Source organism: Salvelinus fontinalis, chromosome 4, assembly GCF_029448725.1.
Source record: "Salvelinus fontinalis isolate EN_2023a chromosome 4, ASM2944872v1, whole genome shotgun sequence".
Taxonomy (NCBI): domain Eukaryota; kingdom Metazoa; phylum Chordata; class Actinopteri; order Salmoniformes; family Salmonidae; genus Salvelinus; species Salvelinus fontinalis.
Genome location: NC_074668.1, coordinates 48,217,098 through 48,241,752, shown reverse-complemented (window position 1 = coordinate 48,241,752; position 24,655 = coordinate 48,217,098). Strand labels below are relative to the sequence as shown.

General features: G+C 42.7%; 1 protein-coding gene across 1 annotated transcript in view; it reads left to right on the top strand.

Annotated features, from left to right (window-relative positions):
- Positions 1 to 250: 250 nt before the first annotated feature.
- Positions 251 to 24,655, top strand: part of LOC129852887 (metal transporter CNNM4-like) — a 52,370-nt gene continuing 27,965 nt past the window's right edge. The window contains exons 1-4 of the mRNA XM_055918499.1: positions 251 to 1,646; positions 15,453 to 15,596; positions 15,942 to 16,082; positions 16,891 to 17,060. Of these exons, the coding sequence (XP_055774474.1) occupies positions 251 to 1,646; positions 15,453 to 15,596; positions 15,942 to 16,082; positions 16,891 to 17,060 (1,851 nt within the window). The remainder of the gene's footprint in view (positions 1,647 to 15,452; positions 15,597 to 15,941; positions 16,083 to 16,890; positions 17,061 to 24,655) is intronic.

Here is a 24,655-nt window from a genome sequence, read left to right as displayed (position 1 = left end):
ATTTGAAAGTGGGTATACTTCTACAGCCCCATCTTTCAGCTTTTTACTGAAACAGGGGCGGGGAAAACTCTTTGTTAGTTTCAACTGCTGATTAAAAAAAAAAAAAACAAGAGCAGAGGGGCTCGCTCATATTCATTATGTGATGTCTCTGATGCGGATTGGATACACAGTAGCATTATGTTAATGATGGGCGGGCTGTGCAGAATGAGTAGGTGATGTCAGCTCCCAGTTAGCACAAAGGGAAATAAACATGGCGACAGACTGGAGTGTCTGGCAGGGATATACACCAACTTTAATAGTTTGCCTATGGTGGACGGCAGGCACAGGAGCCGACATGGGGGTCCCGGGTAGTCCCACCCGGATCTTCGGCATGCGGCTCGAGAGGAGTGACAAGCCGGCCACGACCACCAATGACGGGGTGATTCAGGTAACAGAAGAGAGCAACATCTTCCTGAGGTTCTACGGGCTACAGATTCTTCCTGACACCTCATCACAGATCAGATTCACCGACCATGAACATGAGGAAGGTGATGTTACCAGCAACAATGCTCCTTTTAACAGGACTTGTGCAGACTATAGCAAAGATATCGTTATCAGGGGTGGCATGAACGTGAGCCACCTCCGAACCTGGGGGGTTCTGAGTTTGAAAATCAAGCCTCTCCGGAAGAGCGAGCCCCAGAAGGAGTATGGGCTGTGCGTCCAGGAAAGCCAGGATGGCAAGTGGTACCTGTTGGGTGAGGATGACGGGAGGCTGCGGGTGGTGGAGGAGAAGAAGTCCATGCTTCCTATGTGGTTCCAGTGCATCCTCATCTGCTGCCTGCTGGTACTGTCAGGTATGTTCAGCGGGCTTAACCTGGGACTCATGGCCCTGGATCCTATGGAGCTCCGGATAGTCCAGAGCTGCGGTACCGAGAAGGAGAAGAGGTACGCCAGCAAGATCGATCCCATTCGGAGGAAAGGGAACTATCTGCTATGCTCGTTGCTTCTGGGTAATGTGCTTGTCAACACAACGCTCACTATACTTCTGGATGACTTGATAGGGTCAGGCCTGGGTGCTGTGGTCGCCTCCACTATTAGTATTGTCATATTCGGGGAGATTGTGCCCCAGGCTCTGTGCTCTCGCCACGGTTTGGCTGTAGGAGCCAACACAATCATGGTGACCAAGTTCTTCATGTTGGTCACCTTCCCCCTGTCATGGCCCATCAGTAAACTCCTGGACTGTGTCCTGGGCCAGGAGATTGGTACTGTGTACAACCGGGAGAAGCTAGTGGAGATGTTGAGAGTGACGGAACCATACAATGACCTGGTCAAAGAGGAGCTAAACATGATCCAAGGTGCGCTCGAGCTCAGGACCAAAACCGTTCAAGATGTCATGACACCGATCATTAACTCCTTCATGATCCACAGCGACGCTGTGCTAGACTTCAACACCATGTCAGAGATCATGGAGAGCGGGTACACGCGCATACCAGTGTTCGAGCACGAGCGGTCAAACATTGTGGATATCATGTTTGTCAAGGACCTGGCTTTCGTTGACCCGGATGACTGTACGACGCTAAAGACTATCACCAAGTTCTACAACCACACGGTCCACTTCGTGTTCCATGACACCAAGCTGGATTCCATGTTGGAGGAGTTCAAGAAAGGTTTGTTTGGATACGGGTCTGAATCCCAAATGGCACCCTATTCCCTATGCACTACTTTTGACCAGGGCCCATAGGGCTCATTTGGGACACAGTCAGGGTCACAGGGAGGGAAAGTAGTGAGGGTGATGTGATGAAGGTGGTTTTGTTCACATTGATTTGTTTGTTTACCTTGTCAGTAAACAAGTTATTTACAACATGCTGATGGGGGCTCTTACCATGGAAGTGTATGTGTGAGGTGAGGTGATAGGATTCAACTCCTCTCTGTGTGTGTGTGTGTGTGTGTGTGTGTGTGTGTGTGTGTGTGTGTGTGTGTGTGTGTGTGTGTGTGTGTGTGTGTGTGTGTGTGTGTGTGTGTGTGTGTGTGTGTGTGTGTGTGTGTGTGTGTGTGAGAGAGAGAGAGAGAGAGAGCAAGAGAGAGAGAGACATGTCACTGTGGCACACCTCACCCTCACCTGACAAATGATGATCTGACAAATGATCACTTGACAAATGACAGAGACACTTGTGCACAAATACAAACATGTTTTCTCTCACTCAGTTTCAGCCACGTTTAAGTGGTTGTTGGAGAGCAGCTGTAGTTATTGATTCTTTCTGTGGGCTTGTTTTATGTTTTCAGTATCTCTTGTCGGGAGTATGCTTCCTGCTATGTTCCTGGTTTACCCCATCCGATCTCTCACACTGTCCAAACGTATCATATACATTATCTATGTTTATGTTTCCATTCATTTAGAATTAGAACCCCAGCAGCCTTGTAATGCTCATTCTACTCTCATCATCTCACTCAACCTTGAACAACATAGTTCAACCTTGAACAACAAGGGCTGGCAGATTCAAATCAAATCAAATGTTATGTCACATGCGCCGAATACAACAGGTAACCTTACAGTGAAATGCTTACTTACAAGCCCTTAACCAACAATGCTTTAAAATTTTTTAATAAAAAAAAAAAAAAAAAAGTAAAAAAAAAAAAAAAAAAGTAACAAATAATTAAACAGCAGCAGTAAAATAACAACAGCGAGGCTATATACAGGGGGTACCGGTACAGAGTCAATGTGCGGGGGCACTGGTTAGTAAAGGTAACTCAGGTAATATGTACAGTTATGTACAGTGGAGTTAAAGTGACTATGCATAGATAATAAACAGAGCGTAGCAGCAGCTTAAAAGAGGGGTCTGGGTAGCCTTTTGATAAGTTGTTCAGGAGTCTTATGGCTGGGGGTAGAAGCTGTTAAGAAGCCTTTTGGACATAGACTTGGCGCTCCGGTAGTGCTTGCCATGCAGTAGCAGAGAGAACAGTCCATGACTAGGGTGGCTGGAGACTGACCATTTTTAGGGCCTTCCTCTGACACCGCCTGGTAAGGAGGTCCTGGATGACAGGAAGCTTGGCCCCAGTGATGTACTGGGCTATATGCACTACCCTCTGTTGTGCCTTGCGGTTGGAGGCCGAGCAGTTGCCATACCAGGCAGTGATGCAACCAGTCAGGATGCTCTCGGTGGTGCAGCTGTATAACCTTTTGAGGATCTGAGGACCCATGCCAAATATTTTCAGTCTCCTGAGGGGGAATAGGCTTTGCCGTGCAGTCTTCATGACTATCTTAGTTTGTTTGGACAATGATAGTTTGTTGGTGATGTGGACAGCAAGGAACTTGAAGCTCTCAACCTGCTCCACTGCAGCCCCGTCTAAGAGAATGGGGGTGTGCTCGGTCCTCTTTTCCTGTAGTTCACAATCATCTCCTTTGTCTTGATCACGTTGAAGGAGAGGTTGTTGTCTTGGCACCACACGGCCAGGTCTCTGACCTCCTCCCTAGAGGCTGTCTCATCATTGATGGTGATCATACCTACGACTATTGTGTCATCGGCAAACTTAATGATGGTGTTGGAGTTGTGCATGGCCATGCAGTCATGAGTGAACAGGGTGTACAGGAGTGCTCTGAGCACGTACCCCTGAGGGGCCCCCATGTTGAGGATCAGCGTGGCGGACGTGTTGTTACCTACCCTTACCACCTGGGGGCGGCCGGTCAGGAAGTCCAGGATCCAGTTGTAGAGGGAGGTGTTTCGTCCCAGGGTCCTTAGCTTAATGATGAACTTTGAGGACACTGTGGCGTTGTCACGATCGTCTAATGAAATAACGGAACAAGGCGCAGCGTACGTAGAGTTCCACATGATTAATCACATGAAACTCACAAAAACAACAAAGAAGAACAAACGATACGTGAAGCTCAAGCAGTGCTCACAGGCAACTACACAGAAACAAGATCCTACAAAAACCAGTGGGGAAATGGCTGCCTAAATATGATCCCCAATCAGAGACAACGATAAACAGCTGCCTCTGATTGGGAACCATACCAAGCCAACATAGAAATAATAAACCTAGATAGGAACACCCTCCCTAGTCACACCCCGACCTAACCAAAATAGAGAATAACAAGGCTCTCTATGGTCAGGGGTATGTGCGCCAACAACATATACGTTGTTGGCTAGAGCTCAAGTATAGCATACATTAAGAGATTATTATGGACAAAAATACAAAATTATTTTTATTTGTCAAACAGCAGCCAAGCGTCGATGATCATTTCACAAAAATAAGACTCTAGACATTTATTGGAAAGGAGCCTCATCATCTTGCAATTTCACCACCCTGTGAAGTTCATAACTTATATCATCTGTAGCCTAATAAACTGCACGCCTTCCCAAGGAGTTTTAGTGGGAGGACCACACAGCATGTCATCGCGTGACTCCAAGTTTACTTCGATATGATTGTTATTATAGACACGTGTGTATATAAGCCTTTCCACGGACATTTCTCACATATTTCATTTTACTGACACAAAATAATCCCACCTGGTCTAGTGTATTTTGTTTTGTAGACATTTGGAAAGTTTACCGGAAACATTTTCTGTTTCCATCAGGCCTGTCGTGACATTTTTTTATCCGACCTCCACTTTACTCGCATTAAAGGGTTGGATGGAAACCTGTTTAGTGATGAAGTTCTTACAAAATGATTGCCTGATGATCTTCTGAACTTCCCAATACCTTCCTGATGCATTTCAGTCACTTCAAACCATACTTCCTTCAGATTTAAGTAGTCAGACTGATTTGTAATAGATTGTCATAGCCCCAATTAAAAAAGTGTACATTGGCCGTTGATTACATCCGGTTTTTACATGGTGGCGTCGCAAAAAAAAAAAGATTTCAAAATGGGGTCGAGGACCAAAAAAGTTTGGGAACCCATGATGTACAGTAAATGGTTCTGGGTAAAATACTTACTTAGAAAAAAAAGGTGCTATCTAGAACTATTTTTTCTAAGAGTGTAGGCCTACATGAATCACTGAAAATGTCTTGTCAGTGGTCAATGTCCAGGTTATAGACTAGCTTCCTGTTGTAATGGCATGAATAAACAACATGTTTATCCTTTGTGCTCTGTAATGCAGTACAACATTACTCACCGATTTCTCATGAAGTGTGTGTATTCCTCATCCTAAAGGATACTCCATGGTGTGTATGCATCATCATCATTTCCTCGTCATAGAGGGATAATAACACAAACCTTTTATTTATCCAGGCTGCATCACATGATTGTGATTGGGAGTCCTATAGGGCGGCGCCTAGTGTCGTCCGGGTTTAGCCGGCGTAGACTGTCATTGTAAATAAGAATTTGTTCTTATCTGACTTGCCTAGTTAAATAAAGTAAAAAATAATAATACATATATGGCTAAAGTCTCTATTATTCCTCAATGTATCAGTCACTGATTAATATACATTTATATTTAGTAATTTAACAGGCACTCTTATCCAGAACAATTTACAAGAGTAAATAAGGTTAAGTGCCTTGCTCAAAGGCACATCAACAGATCTTTCACCTAGTCAGTTCAGGGATTAGAACCAGTGATCTTTCAGATACTGGCCAAACATTCTTAACCATTAGGCTACCTGTAGCTTCATTACATCATTAAATATATCCCTTGTCTCTTCCCACAGCTGCTGTGTCTCCACGCCAGTTGTCAACTGTCTATAGATTGTCATTGTGATCCTGGGCCTTGTCTATCTGTGCTGGCAGATATATGCCCACCCTACCCTGTGCTTGGGCAGTTGTTAGAGACCGTGTATATGCGTGCATGCGTGACAGTTCAATGACATTGCTTCATGATAACTCAGCCCAATGTTTTTCATTGTCTATGAAGTTTAGCCTTACGCTTTAGACATTATGTCTGGTCCTTGAGTCGATGTCCATGCCTGTGCAAACATCTAATTAGCATAATACAAAATGCCCGTTAAAATCCTTCTGTTTAAAGGTCCAATGCAGCTGTAACGTTCGTCTGGTGGTGTAATAATGGACCAAGGCGCAGCGGGTGATGAATACATACTGACTTTGTTACAAACAGACGAAACACTGACAAAACACTAGAACAAACTACAAAACAATAAACGAAGGCAACAGACCTGAAACAAACGAACTTACATATAGACGAAGGACGCAAGAACAGGAACAGACTACCTTAAACGAACGGACAAACGAAACAGTCCCATGTGGAATACACTGACACAGGAACAATCACCCACAAACAAACAGTGAGAACAACCTACCTTAATATGACTCTCAATCAGAGGAAATGAAAACCACCTGCCTCTAATTGAGATCCATACCCAACATATAAAACACATAACATAGACTACCCACCCAAACTCACGCCCTGACCAATTAAACACATACCAAACAGAAAACAGGTCAGGAATGTGACAGCAGCTGTTTTTTTTATCTCAATATCAAAATAATTTCAGGGTAACAAGTAAGTACCTTACTGTGATTGTTTCCAATTAAAATAGTCAAAAAGAAACTAAAATAACTTCTTAGAAAATAGCTTTTCTTAAGCAATCATTTTGCCCGGACTGTCTAGGAGTGGTCTGAGTGGGGAGTGGAAAACTGAAAACTATTTGTTAGAAAAAAAGGTGCTATCCAGAACCCTTTTTTCTAAAGAGTGTAGGCCTACATGAATCACTGAAAAAGTCTGGTCAGTGGTCAATATCCAGGTTATAGACTAGCTTCCTGTCCTGCTCTGTTGTAATTGCATGGAAAACAGCATGTTTATCATTTATGCTATTTCTTTTTGGTCTATTAACTAATGTACCACCTGGTGATGTCACATCGTTGGAAAGCTGTGGAGGTTGTTGTGAAGAAATCTGTTGACTGTTAAGCCTATGGTTTAAGGAAGTTGTTGCGCGGGTGTGACTCATCTGCTTTCTCAGAGCCTCTCTTTATTTCCTTCCTTTTCACTATTTCTCTTTCTTCCATTCTCTCTTTTATCTTACCCCTCACTCTATCTCTATCCTTCTCTCTTTCTCCTCTCTCTCTCATTCTCTTCCCTTCCCTCTCTCTTCCTCGTCTCTTATCTTAAACAGTTGGCTCATTGTTTCATATTTCTTCATAGTCAATCATCGCCCTCTGAACCTTGTACCCAGCAACATTCTCCACCTGTACAAGGCACTCCCTCCGACACATAGGGCTGAGTTCGGGACACACCGCTCTGGGGTGGAAGACTGTAAATTGACCTTTGGCACATATATCTAGGAACAGGAGTATGACCTTAGATCAGTATCTAAGCAACTTCATACTACTTCAGGTGAACAAGAGATGCACACACACCACACATACGTACACACACATAAACACACACACACACACCTTTATGACTACTGTCAGATGTTGCCTAATCCTCGTGCTGACAAGACCCGTCACGAGACAGTCAGACATGAGTGATTCTCTGTCTACTCCTCCTTTGTGTTTTAGACAACGCCAGGTGAGGGTGTTTCCCTTTCTGTTTCTCTCTCTATCGCTCTCACTCTCTTCCCCTCGATTAAACAGCTGGGAAGAGGACAGGCCTAGGTGTTGCTTCCTCTCCTCGCTCCTCACTGTAGCTACTGGCTGCTACTGAGGTTTTCATTGGTCGGTGTGAAGCACGTGTGAGGCCAGTGTGATGTGTTCTATTTTAACAAGACTGACCCCCAAGTGTTCTGCTGCCGAGTCACTGAGGGAGTCTTTGAATATCTCGTGCACACACACACATACACACACAGAACAGGTCAAGCCTAAGAATTTACCAACACTTTACCAATACATTGAGGCACTGTGGTCATAGGATTTAATTAGGTCAGAGATGGAGAAACACAACCTGAGAAATGTGATATGAACGTAGCCTTCCTGAAGTACAAATTCATTGCAGCTTTCACACAAAATCTATCCAGGCCTATTGAACTGTCAGTTAAATCAATTTTACCTCAAGATCTGATTTTGCTAAAAGCATAGACAGGGCAACAAAGTGTCCAATACTCCTTATGGCATCATGAAAGTGACAAATTAGGATTTAGTGGCCATCTTAATATCCCTCATTCTCTCTCTCAGCCTCAGAACATCTTTTGTTTTAGGTACAACAGCAAAGTCTTTGTCTTGAAATACCACACAGGGATTTCACCAGCATAGGCATTAGGCATCCGTTTACTCCAAGCGGAAAAAGTTTTGCAACAAAAACAAGAGTTTCTATTGGACAAATTCAGGTAGGCCCCTCCCCTTTTGTTTCAGTTTGGTTTCTATCATAAAAGGTAAACGGTAACCGTTGCAAAATGTTTTGCAACAGGCCGAACATTCTGCAAAGGAATTTGACTAATGACTACACCCCAGAAGTCTTGACCCTAAACCTAGACCACTTCCTCAACCACACCGTTTGCTCATGTTGGGTGAGAAGGGGTGAATTGTGTAAGGTTGTCTGTTACAACCACAACCACAACCAACCAACCACACACACACACACACACACACACACACACACACACACACACACACACACACACACACACACACACACACACACACACACACACACACACACACACACACACACACACACACACACACACACACACACACACACACACACACACACACACACACACACACCTCACTGACCATGCCTGCGGGACTGTCATTCCTCTTTGCTATGGTTTGAGAACAGAAATACTGGGGTGGTTGTTGTTACTGCATATCATTGGATATCCTGCAATAATTGGCTGTTGAGACTTCTGCAGGGTTTTTTTATTCATGGAAATTCACTAAAAAGCTATTCAGAAAATATTCACATTTTCCACATTTTTTTATTCACATTTTCCACATTTTGTTGTGTTACATCCTGAATTTAAAATAGATTAAATTGATATTTTGTGTCACTGATCTAAACACAATACCCCATAATGTCAAAGTGGATTTTTTGTTGTTGAATGTTTTAGAACTGTATTAAAAAGGAAAAGCTGAATTGTCTCTAGTCAAATGTGCTTATCAAGTCACATAATACGTTTCTTGGACTCACCCTGTGCGCAATAACAGTAGTAATAATACCCCATGATTTTTGAATGACTACTGCATCTCTGTACTCCACACATGCAATTATCTGTATGGTCCCTCAGTCGAGAAGTTGATTTCAAGCACAGATTCAACCACAAAGACCAGGAAGATTTTCCAATGCCTCATAAAGAAAGACACCTTTTGGTAGATGGGTGAAAATAAAAACAGCAGACACGGAATATCCCTTTGAGCATGGTATCAATTACGCTTTGGATGGTATATCAACACACCCATACACTACAAAGATGCAGGTTTCCTTCCTAACTCAGTTGCCGGAGAGGAAGGAAACTGCTCAGGGATTTCACCATGAGGCAAATGGTGATCTAAAACTGTAACAGAATTTAACGGCTGTGATAGGAGAAAACTGAGGATGGATTAACAACATTGCAGTAAAGCCACCATACTGACCTAAAGAACAGAGTGATAAGAAAGAAGCCTGTACAGAATACACATTTTCCAAAACATGCATTCTGTTTGCACTAAAGTAATATTGCAAAACATGTGGCAAAGAAATTAACGTTTTGTCCTGAATCCAACAAGACATCACTGAGTACCACTCTTCATATTTTCAAGCATGGTGGTGGCTGCATCATGTTATGGATATGCTTGTTATCGGCAAGGACTAGGGAGTTTTTTTTAGGATAAAAATAAACTAAATAGAGCTAAGCACAGGTAAAATACTAGAGGAAAACCTGGTTCAGTCTGCTTTCAAACAGACACTGGGAGATGAATTTACCTTTCAGCAGGACAATAACCTGAAACACAAGGCCAAGGCCTTGTATACGACATTGAATGTTCCTGAGTGGCCTAGTTATAGTTTTGACTTAAAACGTCTTGAAAATAATAATGTATTAAAGAATAATGGGCAAATATTGTACAATCCAGGTATGCAAAGCTCTTCGAGACTTACCCCAAAATCACTCACAGCTGTAATTGATGCCAAAGGTGATTCTAATATGTGTCGACTCAAGTGGATGAAGTAAAGATATATTAGTGTTCTATTTTTCATAAAAAATATATAAATTGTATAATTTAAATCAATTTTAATCCCACCTTGTAACATAACACATGTGTAAAAAGTCAAGGGGTGTGAATACTTTCTGAATGCCCTGTACATATTGTATACACTTTTATTTCTGGGAATTAAATAGGCTGATAGAGAAATAGAGAAGCCTGTCATTCTGTCCTAATTCTTGATCATACTAATAGTACACTGTATATATTTTCTTCTGCTTTTCATTGCAGAAAGAGTCATTAAAAAGACACTAACAGGTTAAAGTGGCTATACAACTAGAAAAGTTGCATATAGCCTAGTTTGAATTCAATGGAGAAATTAAGAAAAAAAGAGCTTGTCCTTAAATGCTCCTCTGTCTCTTGTAACTGCACATATCAACAGCCACTTTAGGATAATTAACACAGGGCCTCTCCTCTACTGTTTTCAAATCAAATACATTTTTGTTGGTCGCATACACATATTTCGTAGATGTTATTGCGGGTGTAGCGAAATTCTTATGTTCCTAGCTCCAACAGCGCAGTAATATCTAACAATACACAGCAATACACACAAATCTAAAAGTACGAGAATAGAATTAAGAAATATAGAACTATTAGGACGAGCAACGTCAGAGTCCAGAGTATGTATGTGTGTGTGTGTTTCTATATATCCAGTGCCTTTGGAAAATATTCAGACCCCTTGACTGTTTCCACAATTTGTCACAGCCTTTTTTTAAAGTGGATAAAATAAAATAAAATCCTCAGCAATCTACACACAATACCCCATAATAACAAAACGAAAACAGGTTTCTAGAAATGTATGCAAATTTGGCAGCGTTTACAGCACCACATCACTTTTACATAATGAAGCACCTTTGACAGCGATTTCATCCTCAATTCTTCTTGGGTATGATGCCACAAGCTTGGCACACCTGTATTTGGAGAGTTTCTCCCATTCTTCTCTGCAGATCCTCTCAAGCTGTCACGTTCCTGACCTTGTTTTCCTTTTGTATAGTTGTGTTTAGTGGGTCAGGACGTGAGCTGGGTGGGCAGTCTGTGTTGTTTGTTCTATGTTAAGTGTCAGTGTTAATTGACCTTGTATGGCTCTCAATCAGAGGCAGGTGGTTTACGTTTTCCTCTGATTGAGAACCATATATAGGTAGGTTGTTTCACATTGTTTGTTGTGGGTGGTTGTCTTCCGTGTCTGTATGTCTACCACACAGGACTGTTTCGTTTGTCGTTTCGTATATGTAGTCTGTTCCTGTTCGTGCATTCTTCGTAGTTTGTAAGTTCTCACGTCAGGTCTGTCTACATCGTTTATTTGTTTTGTAGTCTGTTAAAGTGTTTCGTGTTTCGTTTTACTTTAATAAACTTCAGTATGTCATACAACAACGCTGCGCTTTGGTCCAATCCCTACTCCTCCTCTTCGGACGAAGAGGAGGAGAACAACCGTTACACAAGCTTTGTCAGGTTAGAGGGGAACGTTGCTGTATAGCTATATTCAGGTCTCTCCAGACCTGGTCGATCGGGTTCAAGTCTGGGCTCTGGCTGGGCCAATCAAGGACATTCAGAGACTTGTCCCAAAGCCACTCCTGCGTTGTCTTGGCTGTGTGCTTAGGGTCGTTGTCCTGTTGGAAGGTGAACCTTCGCCCCAGTCTAAGGTTCTGAGTGCTCTGGAGCAGGTTTTCATCAAGGATCTCTCTGTACTTTGCTCTGTTCATCTTCGCCTCCATCCTGACTAGTCTTTCAGTCCCTGCTGCTGAAAACTTCCCCACAGCATGATGCTGCCACCCCCATGATTCACTGTAGGGATAGTGCTAGGTTCAGTCCAGACATGACGCTTGGCATTCAGGCCAAAGAGTTAAATCTTGGTTTCATCAGACCAGAGAATCTTGTTTCTCATGGTCTGAGAGTCTTTAGGTGCCTTTTGGAAAACTCCTAGTGGGCTGTCATGTGCCTTTTACTGAGGAGTGGCTTCCGTCTGGCCACTCTACCATAAAGGCCTGATTGGTGAAGTGCTGCAGAGGTGGTTGTCCTTCTGGAAGGTTCTCCCATCTCCACAGAGGAACTCTAGAGCTCTATCAGAGTGACTATGGTGTTCTTGGTCACCTCCTTGACCAAAGCCCTTCTCACCCGATTGCTCAGTTTGGCCGGGCGGCCAGGTCTAAGAAGAGTCTTGGTTGATCCAAACTTCTTCCAATTAAGAAGGATGGAGGCCAATATGTTCATGGGGACCTTCAATGCTGCAAAAATGTTTTGGTACCGTTCCCTATATCTGGGCCGCGACACAATCCTGTCTCGGAACTCTACGGACAATTCCTTTGACCTCATGGCCTGTTTTTGCTCTGACATGCACGATCAACTGTCGGACCATATAGACAGGTGTGTGCCTTTCCAAATCATGTCCAATCAATTGAATTTTTTCACAGGTGGACTCTAATCAAGTTGTAGAATCATTTCAAGGATAATCCATGGAAACAGGATGTACCTGAGCTCAATTTTGAGTATAATAGCAAAGGGTTTGAATACTTGAGTAAATAAGGTATTTCAGTTTTTCTTTTATACATTTGTAAAAATGTCTAATAACCTGTCTTCACTTTGTCATTTTGGAGTATTGTGTGTAGATTGCTGAGGATTTTTTTATTTTTATTTAATCCATTTTAGAATAAGTCTGTACCAGTCTAAAAGTTTGGACACACTTACTCTATGACTCAATAACTCAAGATTTAACCCAGATGCAGACATGGGAGGCGGATGGTACAGTTCTTAGATAATTTATTCGAAACACGGGACAGGCAAAGGGCAGGTCGAGGGCTGGCAGAGGTTCATGATCAGGTCAGAGTCACGCAGGTACAGGACGGCAGGCAGTCTCGTGGTCAGGGCAGGCAGAATGGTCACAACCGGGAAAACAGGAACTAGAAAAAGACAGGATCAAGGGGAAAAACGTTGGTAGACTTGACGAACTAAACGAACTGGCAACAGACAAACAGAGAACACAGGTATAAATAGACTGGGGATAACGTGGACGATGGGCGACACCTGGAGGGGTGAAACCGATCAGGGTGTGTCAATATATGTGTGTGTGTGGGGATGGGATGTAGACATTATGGACTGTATGTGGATAGAATATGTAGTATATCTGAGAGAGAGAGAGAGAGAGAGAGAGATTGATTGATTGATTGATATTACAGGCCAAAGTTAATGTCCATGGAATGTTAGAGCCATACATGACATTGTCACTGCCTCCAGGACAGACTTTTAGTCACCAATATCATTGTTAGCCTACGTTAATGCTAAGTTAATGCTAAAGGGCCAGGATGACTGCATTAAAACAACTACCCACCCAAGCCCAATTTTACCATTCACTCCTCTGCTTGCCCTGCTTTGATCGCTGACAAGATGTTGATGTGTATCCGTATCTGTCATTAAGACTGTCTGTAGCTTGACTTTGGCCACGGTCACTCTGTTACAGTACAGCAAACACATCCTAACACAGTGGTATTCAAAGTCGGGGTCCCGACAGCTAGTGGGGTCGCAGGGGAACTGCAGTAGGGTCACCAAAATGTTTTAGGAACAAAAAATGTACAGTACAGATTATTGTATGGGTAAAAGAACCTGATATTTTGGAGAAAGATCATTTGAAAGATAGTTTCATTGAGTAAATGTATTTATTGGTATCTTTTCATTTTGATATTTCATTTTCATTTCCATTAAAATGGGCAAAACGTTTTTTTTTTTTTGCAAAAAAACCTACTTCTCAAGCAATAATTTTGTTAGGACTGTCTGGGAATGGTCTGAGTTCGGAGGGGAAAACTGAAACTGAGCTGTTATTGGCAGAGAGGTTCGTCACTCTCTTTGTTATTGGTCTATTAGCAAATTTACCACATGGTGATATCACCATGGAAAACAGAAAAACTCCAGCCCATGCAAACCTGCTAATTAGAAGGTCCTGTGTAGATTGTATTTTCAACCAGCAACTACACTACATGACCAAAAGTATGTGGACACTTGCTCGTCGAACATCTCATTCCAAAATCAATGGCATTAATATGGTGTTGGTCCCCCTTTTGTTGCTATAATAGCCTTTACTCTTCTGGGAAGGCTTTCCATGAGATGTTGGAACATTGCAGAGACTTCCTTCCATTCAACCACAAGAGCATTAGTGAGGTCGGGCACTGATGTTGGGCGATTAGGCCTGGCTCGCAGTCGGAGTTTCAATTCATCCCAAAGGTGTTCGATGGGGTTGAGGTCAAGGCTCTGTGCAGGCCAGTCAAGTTCTTCCACACTGATCTCGAAAAAAATAATTCTGTATGGACCTCACTTTGTGCACAGGGACATTGTCATGCTACAACAGGAAAGCCCTTCCCCAAACTATTGCCACAAAGTTGGAAGCACAGAGTCATCTAGAATGTCATTGTATGCTGTAGCGTTAAGATTTCCCTTCACTGGAACTAAGGGGCCTAGCCTGAACCATGAAAAACAGCCCCAGACCATTATTCCTCCTCCATCAAACGTTACAGTTGGCACTATGCAACTATGCAATGGTAGCGTTCTCCTGGTTTCCGCCAAACCCAGATTTGTCCGTCGGACTGCCAGATGGTGAAGCGTGGTTCAACATGCCAGGGAACGCGTTTCCACTGCTCCAGAGTCCAATGGCGACGAGCTTTACACCACTCCAGCCAACGCTTGGCATTGTGCATGGTGATCTTAGGCTTGTTTGCAGGTGCTAGGCTATGGAAACCCATTTAATGAAGCTCCCAACAAACAGTTCTTGTGCTGACGTTGCTTCCAGAGGCAGTTTGGAACATGGAAGTGAGTGTTGCAACCGAGGACAGACGATTTTTACGCGCTACGGGCTTCAGCACTCGGCGGTCCCGTTCTGTGAGCATGTGTGGCCTACCACTTTGCGGCTGAGCCATTGTTGCTCCTAGACATTTCCACTTCACAATAACAGCCCTTACAGTTTACCGGGGCAGCTCTAGCAGGACAGACATTTGACAAACTGACTTGTTGGAAAGGTGGCATCCTATGACAGTGCCAAGTCCACATACTTTTGTCACTCTTCAGTAAGGACATTCTACTGCCAATGTTTGTCTATGCATGGTTGTGTGCTCGATTTTATACATCTGCCAGCCACACGTGTGGCTGAAATTGCCAAATCCACTCATTTCAAGGGGTGTCCACATACTTTTGTATATATAGTGTTTCAGGAAATAAATCAGCTGGTGTACAATATGATTAAAAACACACAGGAAAAACATAATTCTGACTGCACTTGGCCTTTAACTCATCAATATGATTCTTAAAAGACAGCTTATCGTCTATCCAAAGGCCCAGATATTTGTAAGCAGGGACATGATTATTTGGCCACACAAAAGACAGACATAAGTCTCTCTATCTCTCTCTTTCTCTCTCTCTCTCTCTAGGTAAGTCCCACCTGGCCATTGTTCAGAAGGTGAATGACGAGGGCGAGGGGGATCCGTTCTACGAGGTGCTGGGATTGGTCACCCTGGAAGACGTCATCGAGGAGATCATCAAATCAGAGATCTTGGATGAGTCTGACCTCTACAGTGAGTCTATAAAATGTAACACACTCATAACACGTTTGTTACATCTTCGCTTTTATGTCATGTGAGCCTGTAACACATGTATTACTTGCACTGAAATAATAGATACAAGCTATACCATTTTCACACTACTGAGCCAAACAAAGCTGAGCTGTACTTTGCTCACCTGCTTATGCATCCACCATGCTGGAATGGACAATGTGAATTGTCACCACAGTATGGTTCAGTAAGGTTCGGGATGGATAGTGTGAAAAGGGTATTAGAAAAGGCTGTTATTGGTTTTAAATAAGACATAAGGATGTATCTCTGATTCTGACCTGTCCTTTATGTTGTCTCTCTCCCTCCCAGCTGACAACAGCAGAAACAGGAAAAAGGTGGCACCCAATAAGAACAAGAGGAACTTCTCTGCCTTCAAACAGAGTGAGAGCGAATCCAAAGTCAAGATATCCCCTCAACTGCTATTGGCCGCTCACCGCTTCCTGACTACAGGTTAGAACATGTGACCCTGCCCACCAACCAAAATAATGACATGTTGGGACAATCAACCTCCCAACCACACCATACAAAGCAAAACACTCACATGCACTATAGAATCACCATATAGTATGTGTTTCTCAGTTGGTAAGATACGGTTACAACTTAAGGTCATAGTTTCAATTCCTGCAGGTATTAAACGTTCATTGTAAAAATTAAACATTCTCAAACCTGTTTGAACGTAATTACATAAATGATTCACTTGTAGTAATCTATGTAACACAAAGTGTTACCAGCACCACTAGTCATGTGGTCTGTTGTAGCATGCTGTCAGCTAGAGCGAGAATGCCGTTGCAGTTACCTCTTTCTCTAAAATAACAGACAGAGCAGTGTTACAGCATGCCTGTCTGTGTCTGCATCTACAAGTCTCGTTGTCTTTTCTTTTTGTCACTACTGGGATTGTTTCAGTGTCTATATCAGTCTATCTCACCACTTTCTGATGCTGTCATCCTCCTGTCTCCTCTCTTTCTGTCGCTTCTCTCTCTCTCTGTCTTTATGTCTCTGTGATGTTGCTGACATCATGTCATCACCACTAAAGACACGCAGCATATTGTTGGACTACTTTATCATTGGATCATTTCAATTCAATATATAGCTGTGATAAACCACAGCCTTATATATGTCTGTGTCTCTAATATATGTCTAATATACTGCATGTCTCTCTCCCATCCAGAGGTTAATTAGCCCATTCCAGATCTCATACATGCATATACGTATCTTACATGTTGTATGTACAATATATTTATCTCCCTGACTCATCCAGAGGTGACGTTGTTCAGCCCGTCCCAGATCTCAGACAAGGTTCTGTTGAGGATTCTAAGACACCCAGACGTGATCCAGGAGATCAAGTTTAATGACAGTGACAAACGCTGTCCTCAACACTATGTCTACCAGAGAGGGAAGGCAGTTGACTTCTTCATACTCATATTGCAGGTAAGGCCTCTCAATGGTCGATTGTTCTTTCTGTCTCTCTTTTTCTCCCTCAACTCTTTTATAACCTCTACAAACGAGTATAACAAACAACTAACAGGTTAATTCTGTTCCAAAATGGTTTCTGTGCACCAACCAAATCACATGCTACATCAAATTCCCACATGAAAGGTTCCTCCTTTGTTAGTTCACTAGTCATTGCTTACTCTATTCATACTGGACTATATAGGCCAGAGCAACACGCTCTAACATCCCTGCTACATGTCACAAATGGCAGCTCCCCGTCCTGTCTTGACTAGGGTCACAAAAGGGTCCACAAAGCATTTTTAATCCCAATCATTATTCTACAATGAACTGTGTTGATTGTGGCAAGCTTTTTGTGTAACAACACTAACCCAGAGTTGGAGCCTATACATTTTGGGGCGGCAGGTAGCCTAGTGGTTAGAGCGTTGGGCCAGTAACCGAACAGTTGCTCGATGAGATCCCTGAGCTGACAAGGTAAAAATCTGTCATTCTGCCACCTGAACATTGCAGTTAACCTATTGTTCCTAGGCTGTCATTTTAAATAAGAATTTGCCTAGTTAAATAAAAGGTTAAAAATAATCAATCAACCACACAGCCAGATTAACCATCCTATTTAAGGACTGTTGAGAATGCCGGCTTTGGATTCACACCTACACTCTCTTCGACATATTGCGCTCCCAAGCCTGTATATTCATCTCCGTGCAGATAAAGCAGAGGAGAAGAGACGAGGAGGCCACTTTAGACTATTGAGATGCTGGGCAGGGTAGAGGGTATAGTCAGGGGGTAGCGTTAGTGCAGCTGGTACTGCAGCAGGAGGTTAGAGGCTGCAAGGGATGGAGCGGAAGGTACTGGGGGCTCCTGGAGAGGGCATGGTGTGTGGTGAACAGTGGGCGAGAGAGGGGAGGGTGGAGCGAGAGAGTGGAAGTGCAGAGGAAGGAAGGGATGGGGGGAGAAAGAGACAGACATATTTGGGTCCAGAGGGGCCTGGCCTTCAGTAATTGATCCCTCTTATGTAAGGGAGAAAGAGAGATGGAAATGGGGGGGAGGAGAAGATAACTGCTATCAGTTATCTGTGTATCAAAACACCATTTTTTATTTTTTTTATTTATGTTTTAACTTGATTTAATCAGGGAGTCATACTGAGACCAAGGTCTCTTTTACGGATGAGCCCTGAATGACATAAATTGCAGAAAATACACACGTAATATATATAAACATATATATAGGTTGGACACACCTACTCATTCAAGGGTTTTTCTATATTTTGACTATTTTCTACATTGTAGAATAATAGCGAAGACATCAACACTATGAAATAACACATATGGAATCATGCAGTAACCAAAAAAGTTTTAGCCACCCTTTGCCTTGATGACAGCCCTGCACACTCTTGGTATTCTCTCAACCAGCTTCATGAGGTAGTCACCTGGAATGCATTTCAATTAACAGGTGTGCCTTGTTAAAAGTTCATTTGTGGAATTTCTTTCCTTCATAATGCACTAGAGCCAATCAGTTGTGTTGTGACAAGGTATGTGTCATGGATCCCTCTGGAACTTTCATTGCGCACACCTGGCCCCTATTCCCACTGATTGTATTTGTATGTACGTGCCCTTTGTTCACCATGGTGCTGTCGATTATTGTTGCAATGTCCGTTAGTGCGTGTGTGTTTTGGCTTTCGTGCCATTGTGGATTGCGCAGATGATTGCGGGTCTCGTTCCGTTTACCACATTGTGCGCGTGTATTGTTTATTCGAGGTACTCCTCGCTCTTTTGTTTTGGGTTTCTACCCTGTGTTTTGTTGCGTTCTTGTTTGGTCTTCATCCCCGTACCTTTACACGGCACGCCATAATTTGGGCTTAATAAAAACAACTATTACGCATTCCTGCGCCTGTCTCCCAAATCTCTTCATACCAACGTCACAGTAGGGGTGGTATACAGAAGATAGCCCTGTTTTGTAAAATACCAAGTCCATACTATAGAAAGAACAGCTCAAATAAACAAAAAGAAACAACAGTCCATCATTACTTTAAGACATGAAGGTCAGTTGTGAGAGAAAAATTGCAAGATTATGGGTTAAAGGTTCTTATAACTCTATTGTGTCTGTGTGAACTGAAAGGGGGAGATTTAACACTGACCGGAGATTTACGATGTCTTTGGGTGATACCGCATTCCAGAGCATGAGTTAATGTTTCTGTACAGGGTACCACAGGGAGATGGCTCCAGTATGGAGTTGTGAGGCCAGACGCTGGTCTCTACACAATAAGGACAGTTTTTACAGCAGATACTATCTGATGTGAATTATAAGTATATTTCATAGACATTTTAACCTTGTGACCCATTCCATACATCTGTTGTTTGTCATGTAGATTGAAGGAGGATGGACTTTGCTATAAAATGCTGTGGCTCAAACCAGCTCGTTGAGTTCTCATTGATCACCTCCAGGGGTGATTACCGACAAGCTCCATTACTGCAGTAGTTAAATAATAACGTTTGATTGTTTTCAAGAAATCTAAAAGTCTTTCCTTTTGATTACAATAATTCCACCACACAGTCAATCCAGAACATTTCAAAACTTTTAAAGTTTCTTCAAGTGCAGTCGCAAAAACCATCAAGCGCTATGATGAAACTGGCTCCCATAAGGACCGCCACAAGAAAGGACGATCCTGAGTTTCCTCTGCTGAAGAGGCCAAATAAAAGCTTCACAGAGTTCAGGTAACAGACACATCTCAAAATCAACTGTTCAAAGCAGACTGCGTGAATCAGACCTTCATGATTGAATTGCTGCAAATAAACCACTACTAAAGGACACCAATAATAAGAAGAGACTTGCTTAGGCCAAAAAACACGAGCGATGGACATTAGAACAGCGGAAATCTGTCCTTTGTTTTGATGAGTCCAAATGTGAGATTTTTGGTTCCAACCACTGTGTCTTTGTGAGACACAGAGTAGGTGAATGGATTATCTCTGCATGTGTAGTTCCCACCATGAAGCATGGAGGAGGAGGTGTGATGGTGTGGGGGTGCTTTGCTGGTGACACTGTCAGTGATTTATTTAGAATTCAAGGCACACTTAACCAGCAGGGCTACCACAGCATTCTGCAGCGATACGCCATCCCATCTGGTTTGAGCTTAGTGGGACTATCATTTGTTTTTCAGCAGGACTTTGTCCATTTAAGAATGTGTTCATGGGGACCTTCAATGCTACAATTTTTTTTGTTGACCTTTCCCCAGATCTGTACCTCGACACAATCCTGTCTCAGAGCTCTGTGGACAATTCCTTCGACTTCATGGCTTGGTTTTGCTCTGACATGCACCGTCAACTGAGGGACCTTAAATTGGCAGGGGGGTGCCTTTCCAAATCATGTCCATTCAAATGAATTTACCACAGGTGGACTCCAATCAAGTTGTAGAAACATCTCAAGGATGATCAATGGAAACAGGATGCACCTCAAATTCGAGTCTCATAAGCAAAGAGTCTGAATACTTGTAAATGTAAATAAGGTATTTCTGTTTTGCATTTTTTACAAATTAGCAAAAAATATCAAACCTGTTATCACTTTGTCATTATGGGGTATTGTGTGTTTCTTGAGAATATTTTTCAAATCCATTTCATAATAAGGCTGTAACGTAACAAAATGTGGAAAAGGGAAGGTGTATGAATTCTTTCCGAATACAGTGTAAGTAAGTAGGATAATATAACACAATAGATCTGGTAAAAGATAATACAAAGAAAAAAACATTTATAAAATTTTTGAAATGCCCTAATGTAGTATTCCAGCCCAGGTGCAAATTAGATTTTGGCCACTAGATGGCAACAGTGTATGTGCAATATTTTAGACTGATCCAATGAACCATTGTATTTCTGTTCAAATTTTTGTATCAAGACTGCCCAAATGTGCCTCATTTGTTTATTAATAACTATTCATGTTCAAAACTGTGCACTCTCCTCAAACAATAACATGGTATTCTTTCACTGTAATAGCTACTGTAAATTGGACAGTGCAGTTAGATTAACACGAATATAAGCTTTCTGACAATATCAGATATGTCTATGTCCTCGGAAATTTTCTTCTTACTTACAACCTCATGTTAAACCTGTTAAGGCTAGGGGGTGCTGTTGTCACTATTTATGGAAATCGTGTAATTTTTGAAACGGCTTCCTACAAAATTCTTGATCGTACAATATGCATATTATTATTATTATTGGATAGAAAACAGTCTATAGTTTCTATAGGCGTTGAAATGTTGTCTCTAAGTGGAACAGAACTCATTCTACAGCAATTTCCCTGACATGGAGTCAGATTTCACACATTTTGGCCCCTGTTCTGGAGTCAGTTTTAAGGCCACTGTTATTCCTATGAGTATACGGACACTGCTTACGTCTTCCCCTGGATGCCTTTACGTGATGACGCTTTGAATGGTATCGATTGCCCAATCACAGCCACTATAAATGAAAAAATCCTGTAGGTAGGAACTCTTTTCTTGGTGCGTCATGCGCGCGGAGGATACCGACCTACTGTTTTTCCAAGCATTAGTGTAGCCAGTTATATTTCTCCGGTCATATTTTTACTCGTTATAGGAGTTAAAAACATCATAAGGTACTTAATTTAAAGCGTTTTCTAGCAATTTATATCCGTTTAGTGCGATTTTGGGACATTTATTTCTGAGCCACTGTGAATCTCTGGGCACCGTTCCAGTTCATGCCGAACGCAATGTGCATTTCTGCATGGCAAGAGGACAGCTTTCGACCAAAAGACGATTAGACCCAAGAAAGGATTCTTTGACCAAGATTCTGATGGAAGAACAGCTCAAAGTAGGAACAATTTATTATGATAAATCGTGTTTCTGTCGAAAAATGTTAGTGGCTTAGGACGCCATTTTTTTTGACTTAGCTTCGCTTGGCGCAAACTGTATTGAAAAGTAAGGATAATTTAAAAAATGTAATTCCGCGATTGTATTAAGAATTAAATTGTCTATCAATCGCTGTCCACCCTATATTTTTTAGTCACGTTTATGAGTATTTATGTATACGACTAGATCACTGTCTAATATGGCGCACGACATTTTCTGACCAGCTGGGCTACTTTTCTCATTGTCTAACCATGATTTTGGTGGCTAAATATGCACATTTTCGAACAAACTGTATATGTATGTTGTAATGTGATGTTACAGGAGTGTCATCTGAAGAATTCTGAGAAGGTTAGTGAAAGAATTTATATATTTTGGCGATGTTTACGTTATCGCTCTCTTTGGCTAGAATCAATGCTGGGGTAATGTTTGCACATGTGCTATGCTAATATAACGATTTATTGTGTTTTCGCTGTAAGACACTTAGAAAATCTGAAACATTGTCTGTATTCACAGGATATGTGTCTTTCGATTCGTGTATGCTGTGTATTTTTACGAAATGTTTGATGATTAGTAGTTCGGTAAACACATTGCTCATTGTAATTATTCTAGTCCATTTGTGACGGTGGGTGCAATTGTAAACTATGACATCTACCTGAAATATGCACATTTTTCTAACAAAACCTATCCTATACCATAAATATGTTATCAGACTGTCATCTGAGGAGGTTTTTTCTTGGTTGGTGGCTATCAATATCTTAGTTTAGCCGAATTGGTGATAGCTACTGGTGTTGTTGGAGAAAGAAAAAATTGTGGATTATGCTAATGTGTTTAGCTAATAGATTTACATCTTTACATATTGTGTCTTCCCTGTAAAACATTTTAAAAATCGGACATGTTGGCTGGATTCACAAGATCTGTGTCTTTCATTAGCTGTATTGGACTTTAATGTGTGAAAGTTAAATATTAAAAAAAAAAAGAATAATTGAATTTCGCGGCTCTGCCTTTTCAGTGGGGGTGGGGAGGGTGTGCCGCTAGCGGCACCCCGGGGCTAGACAGGTTAATCGCATAACCTACATTAGCTCAACCGTCCCGTTTCCACCGATCCCGAAGAAGTTTTAACGGTTCAGCAGTCTTATGGCCTATGATAGGTCCTTAGTGATGTGGACACCAAGGAATTTGAAGAAGCTGTTAAGCTGTTGAGGTTTTTTTCCCAGACTTGGCGCTCCAGTACCGTTTGCCATGCGGTAGCAGAAAGAACCATCTTGGACTTGGGTGGCCGGAGTCTTTGACAATTTTTAGGGCCTTCCTCTGTCCTGGATGGCAGATAGCTTGGCCCCAGTGATGTACTGGGCCATACACACTACCCTCTGTAGCACATTGAGGATGGATGCCGAGCAGTTGCCATACCAAACTGTGATGCAACCAGTCAGGATGCTTTTGATAATGCAGCTTTAGAACTTTTTGAGGCTCTGAGGTCCCATGCCAAATCTTTTCAGCCTCCTGAAAAGGCGTTGTCGTGCCCTCTTCATGACTGCTTTGGTGTGTTTGGACAATGATAGGTCCTTAGTGATGTGGACACCAATTTGAAGCTCTTAACCAGCTTCATTACAGCCCCTCTTTTTTCTGTAGTCCACGATCTGCTCCTTTGTCTTGCTCACGTTGAGGGAAAGGTTGTTGTCTTGGCACCACACTGCCAGGTTTCTGACCACCTCCCTACATGCTGTCCCATCATCCTCGGTGATCGGGCCTACCACCGTCTGTCATTGGCAAACTTAATGGTGGTGTTGGAGTCGTGCTTGGCCACATAGTCGTGGGTGAACAGGGAGTACAGGAGGGGACTAAGCACCCACCAATGAGGGACCCCTGTGTTGAGGGTCAGCGTGTGGAATGTGTTGTTGCCTATCCCCACCACTTGGGCCTGTCCTGGGGATGAGAGTAAGGAAGTTAACCAAAACTAGCCTGGGGGGGGGGAATGAGGAGGAGGGTGGTGTGGACGGCAGTGTGGCTGCAGACGCTCCAAACTCTCAGCATATGAGGGCTGATGATGTGAATGATACATGGTGTGGGCTGCATCATGTGGTGCACTACCCTCGACAGTGTTTTGATAGACCCTAGGGTAGTGGTCAGTGCTGTGTAGAGCTGGGTTGAGTTGAGGTGGGCCTGATCTGGTAGAACTGTGCTGTAATGTGTCGGGTCTGGTTGAGCTGTGCTGTGATGGGCCGGGTCTGGTTTAGCTGTGCTGTGATGGACCGGGGTCTAGTTAAGCTGTGCTGTGATGGGCCGGGTCTTGTAGAGCTGTGCTAAGGCGAAAAATACCAACCCCCTCTAACCCCCCAGCCAGCCTCTGCCCCACTTTGTGTACACACACTAGAAACACACACCCAACCCCCCACCCCATAGTTTTTCACATAAGTCATTTAGGGTCCCCAAATAGTCATTATCCAGGGCCAGTAATCCAGTTATCGTTAAGCAACTTGTTCGCCTCCCCACCCCTCACTTATGATGATGGTATACACCCAGTGGGGGACATAGTAGACCCCACAGGTGGAATAATCCATAGAGCTATGTTTAAGGGTGGGAGAGCAACACTGTCAACATGCAAAGCCATGTTGCCAACAATAGAATGTTAGGAGATGGAATGGGAATTTCCACTCATTGTTTATTGTTGCTCTTGCAAATAATGTTATACTCCTACAGGGGGATTGGACTGCCTGTAAAAGAAAGA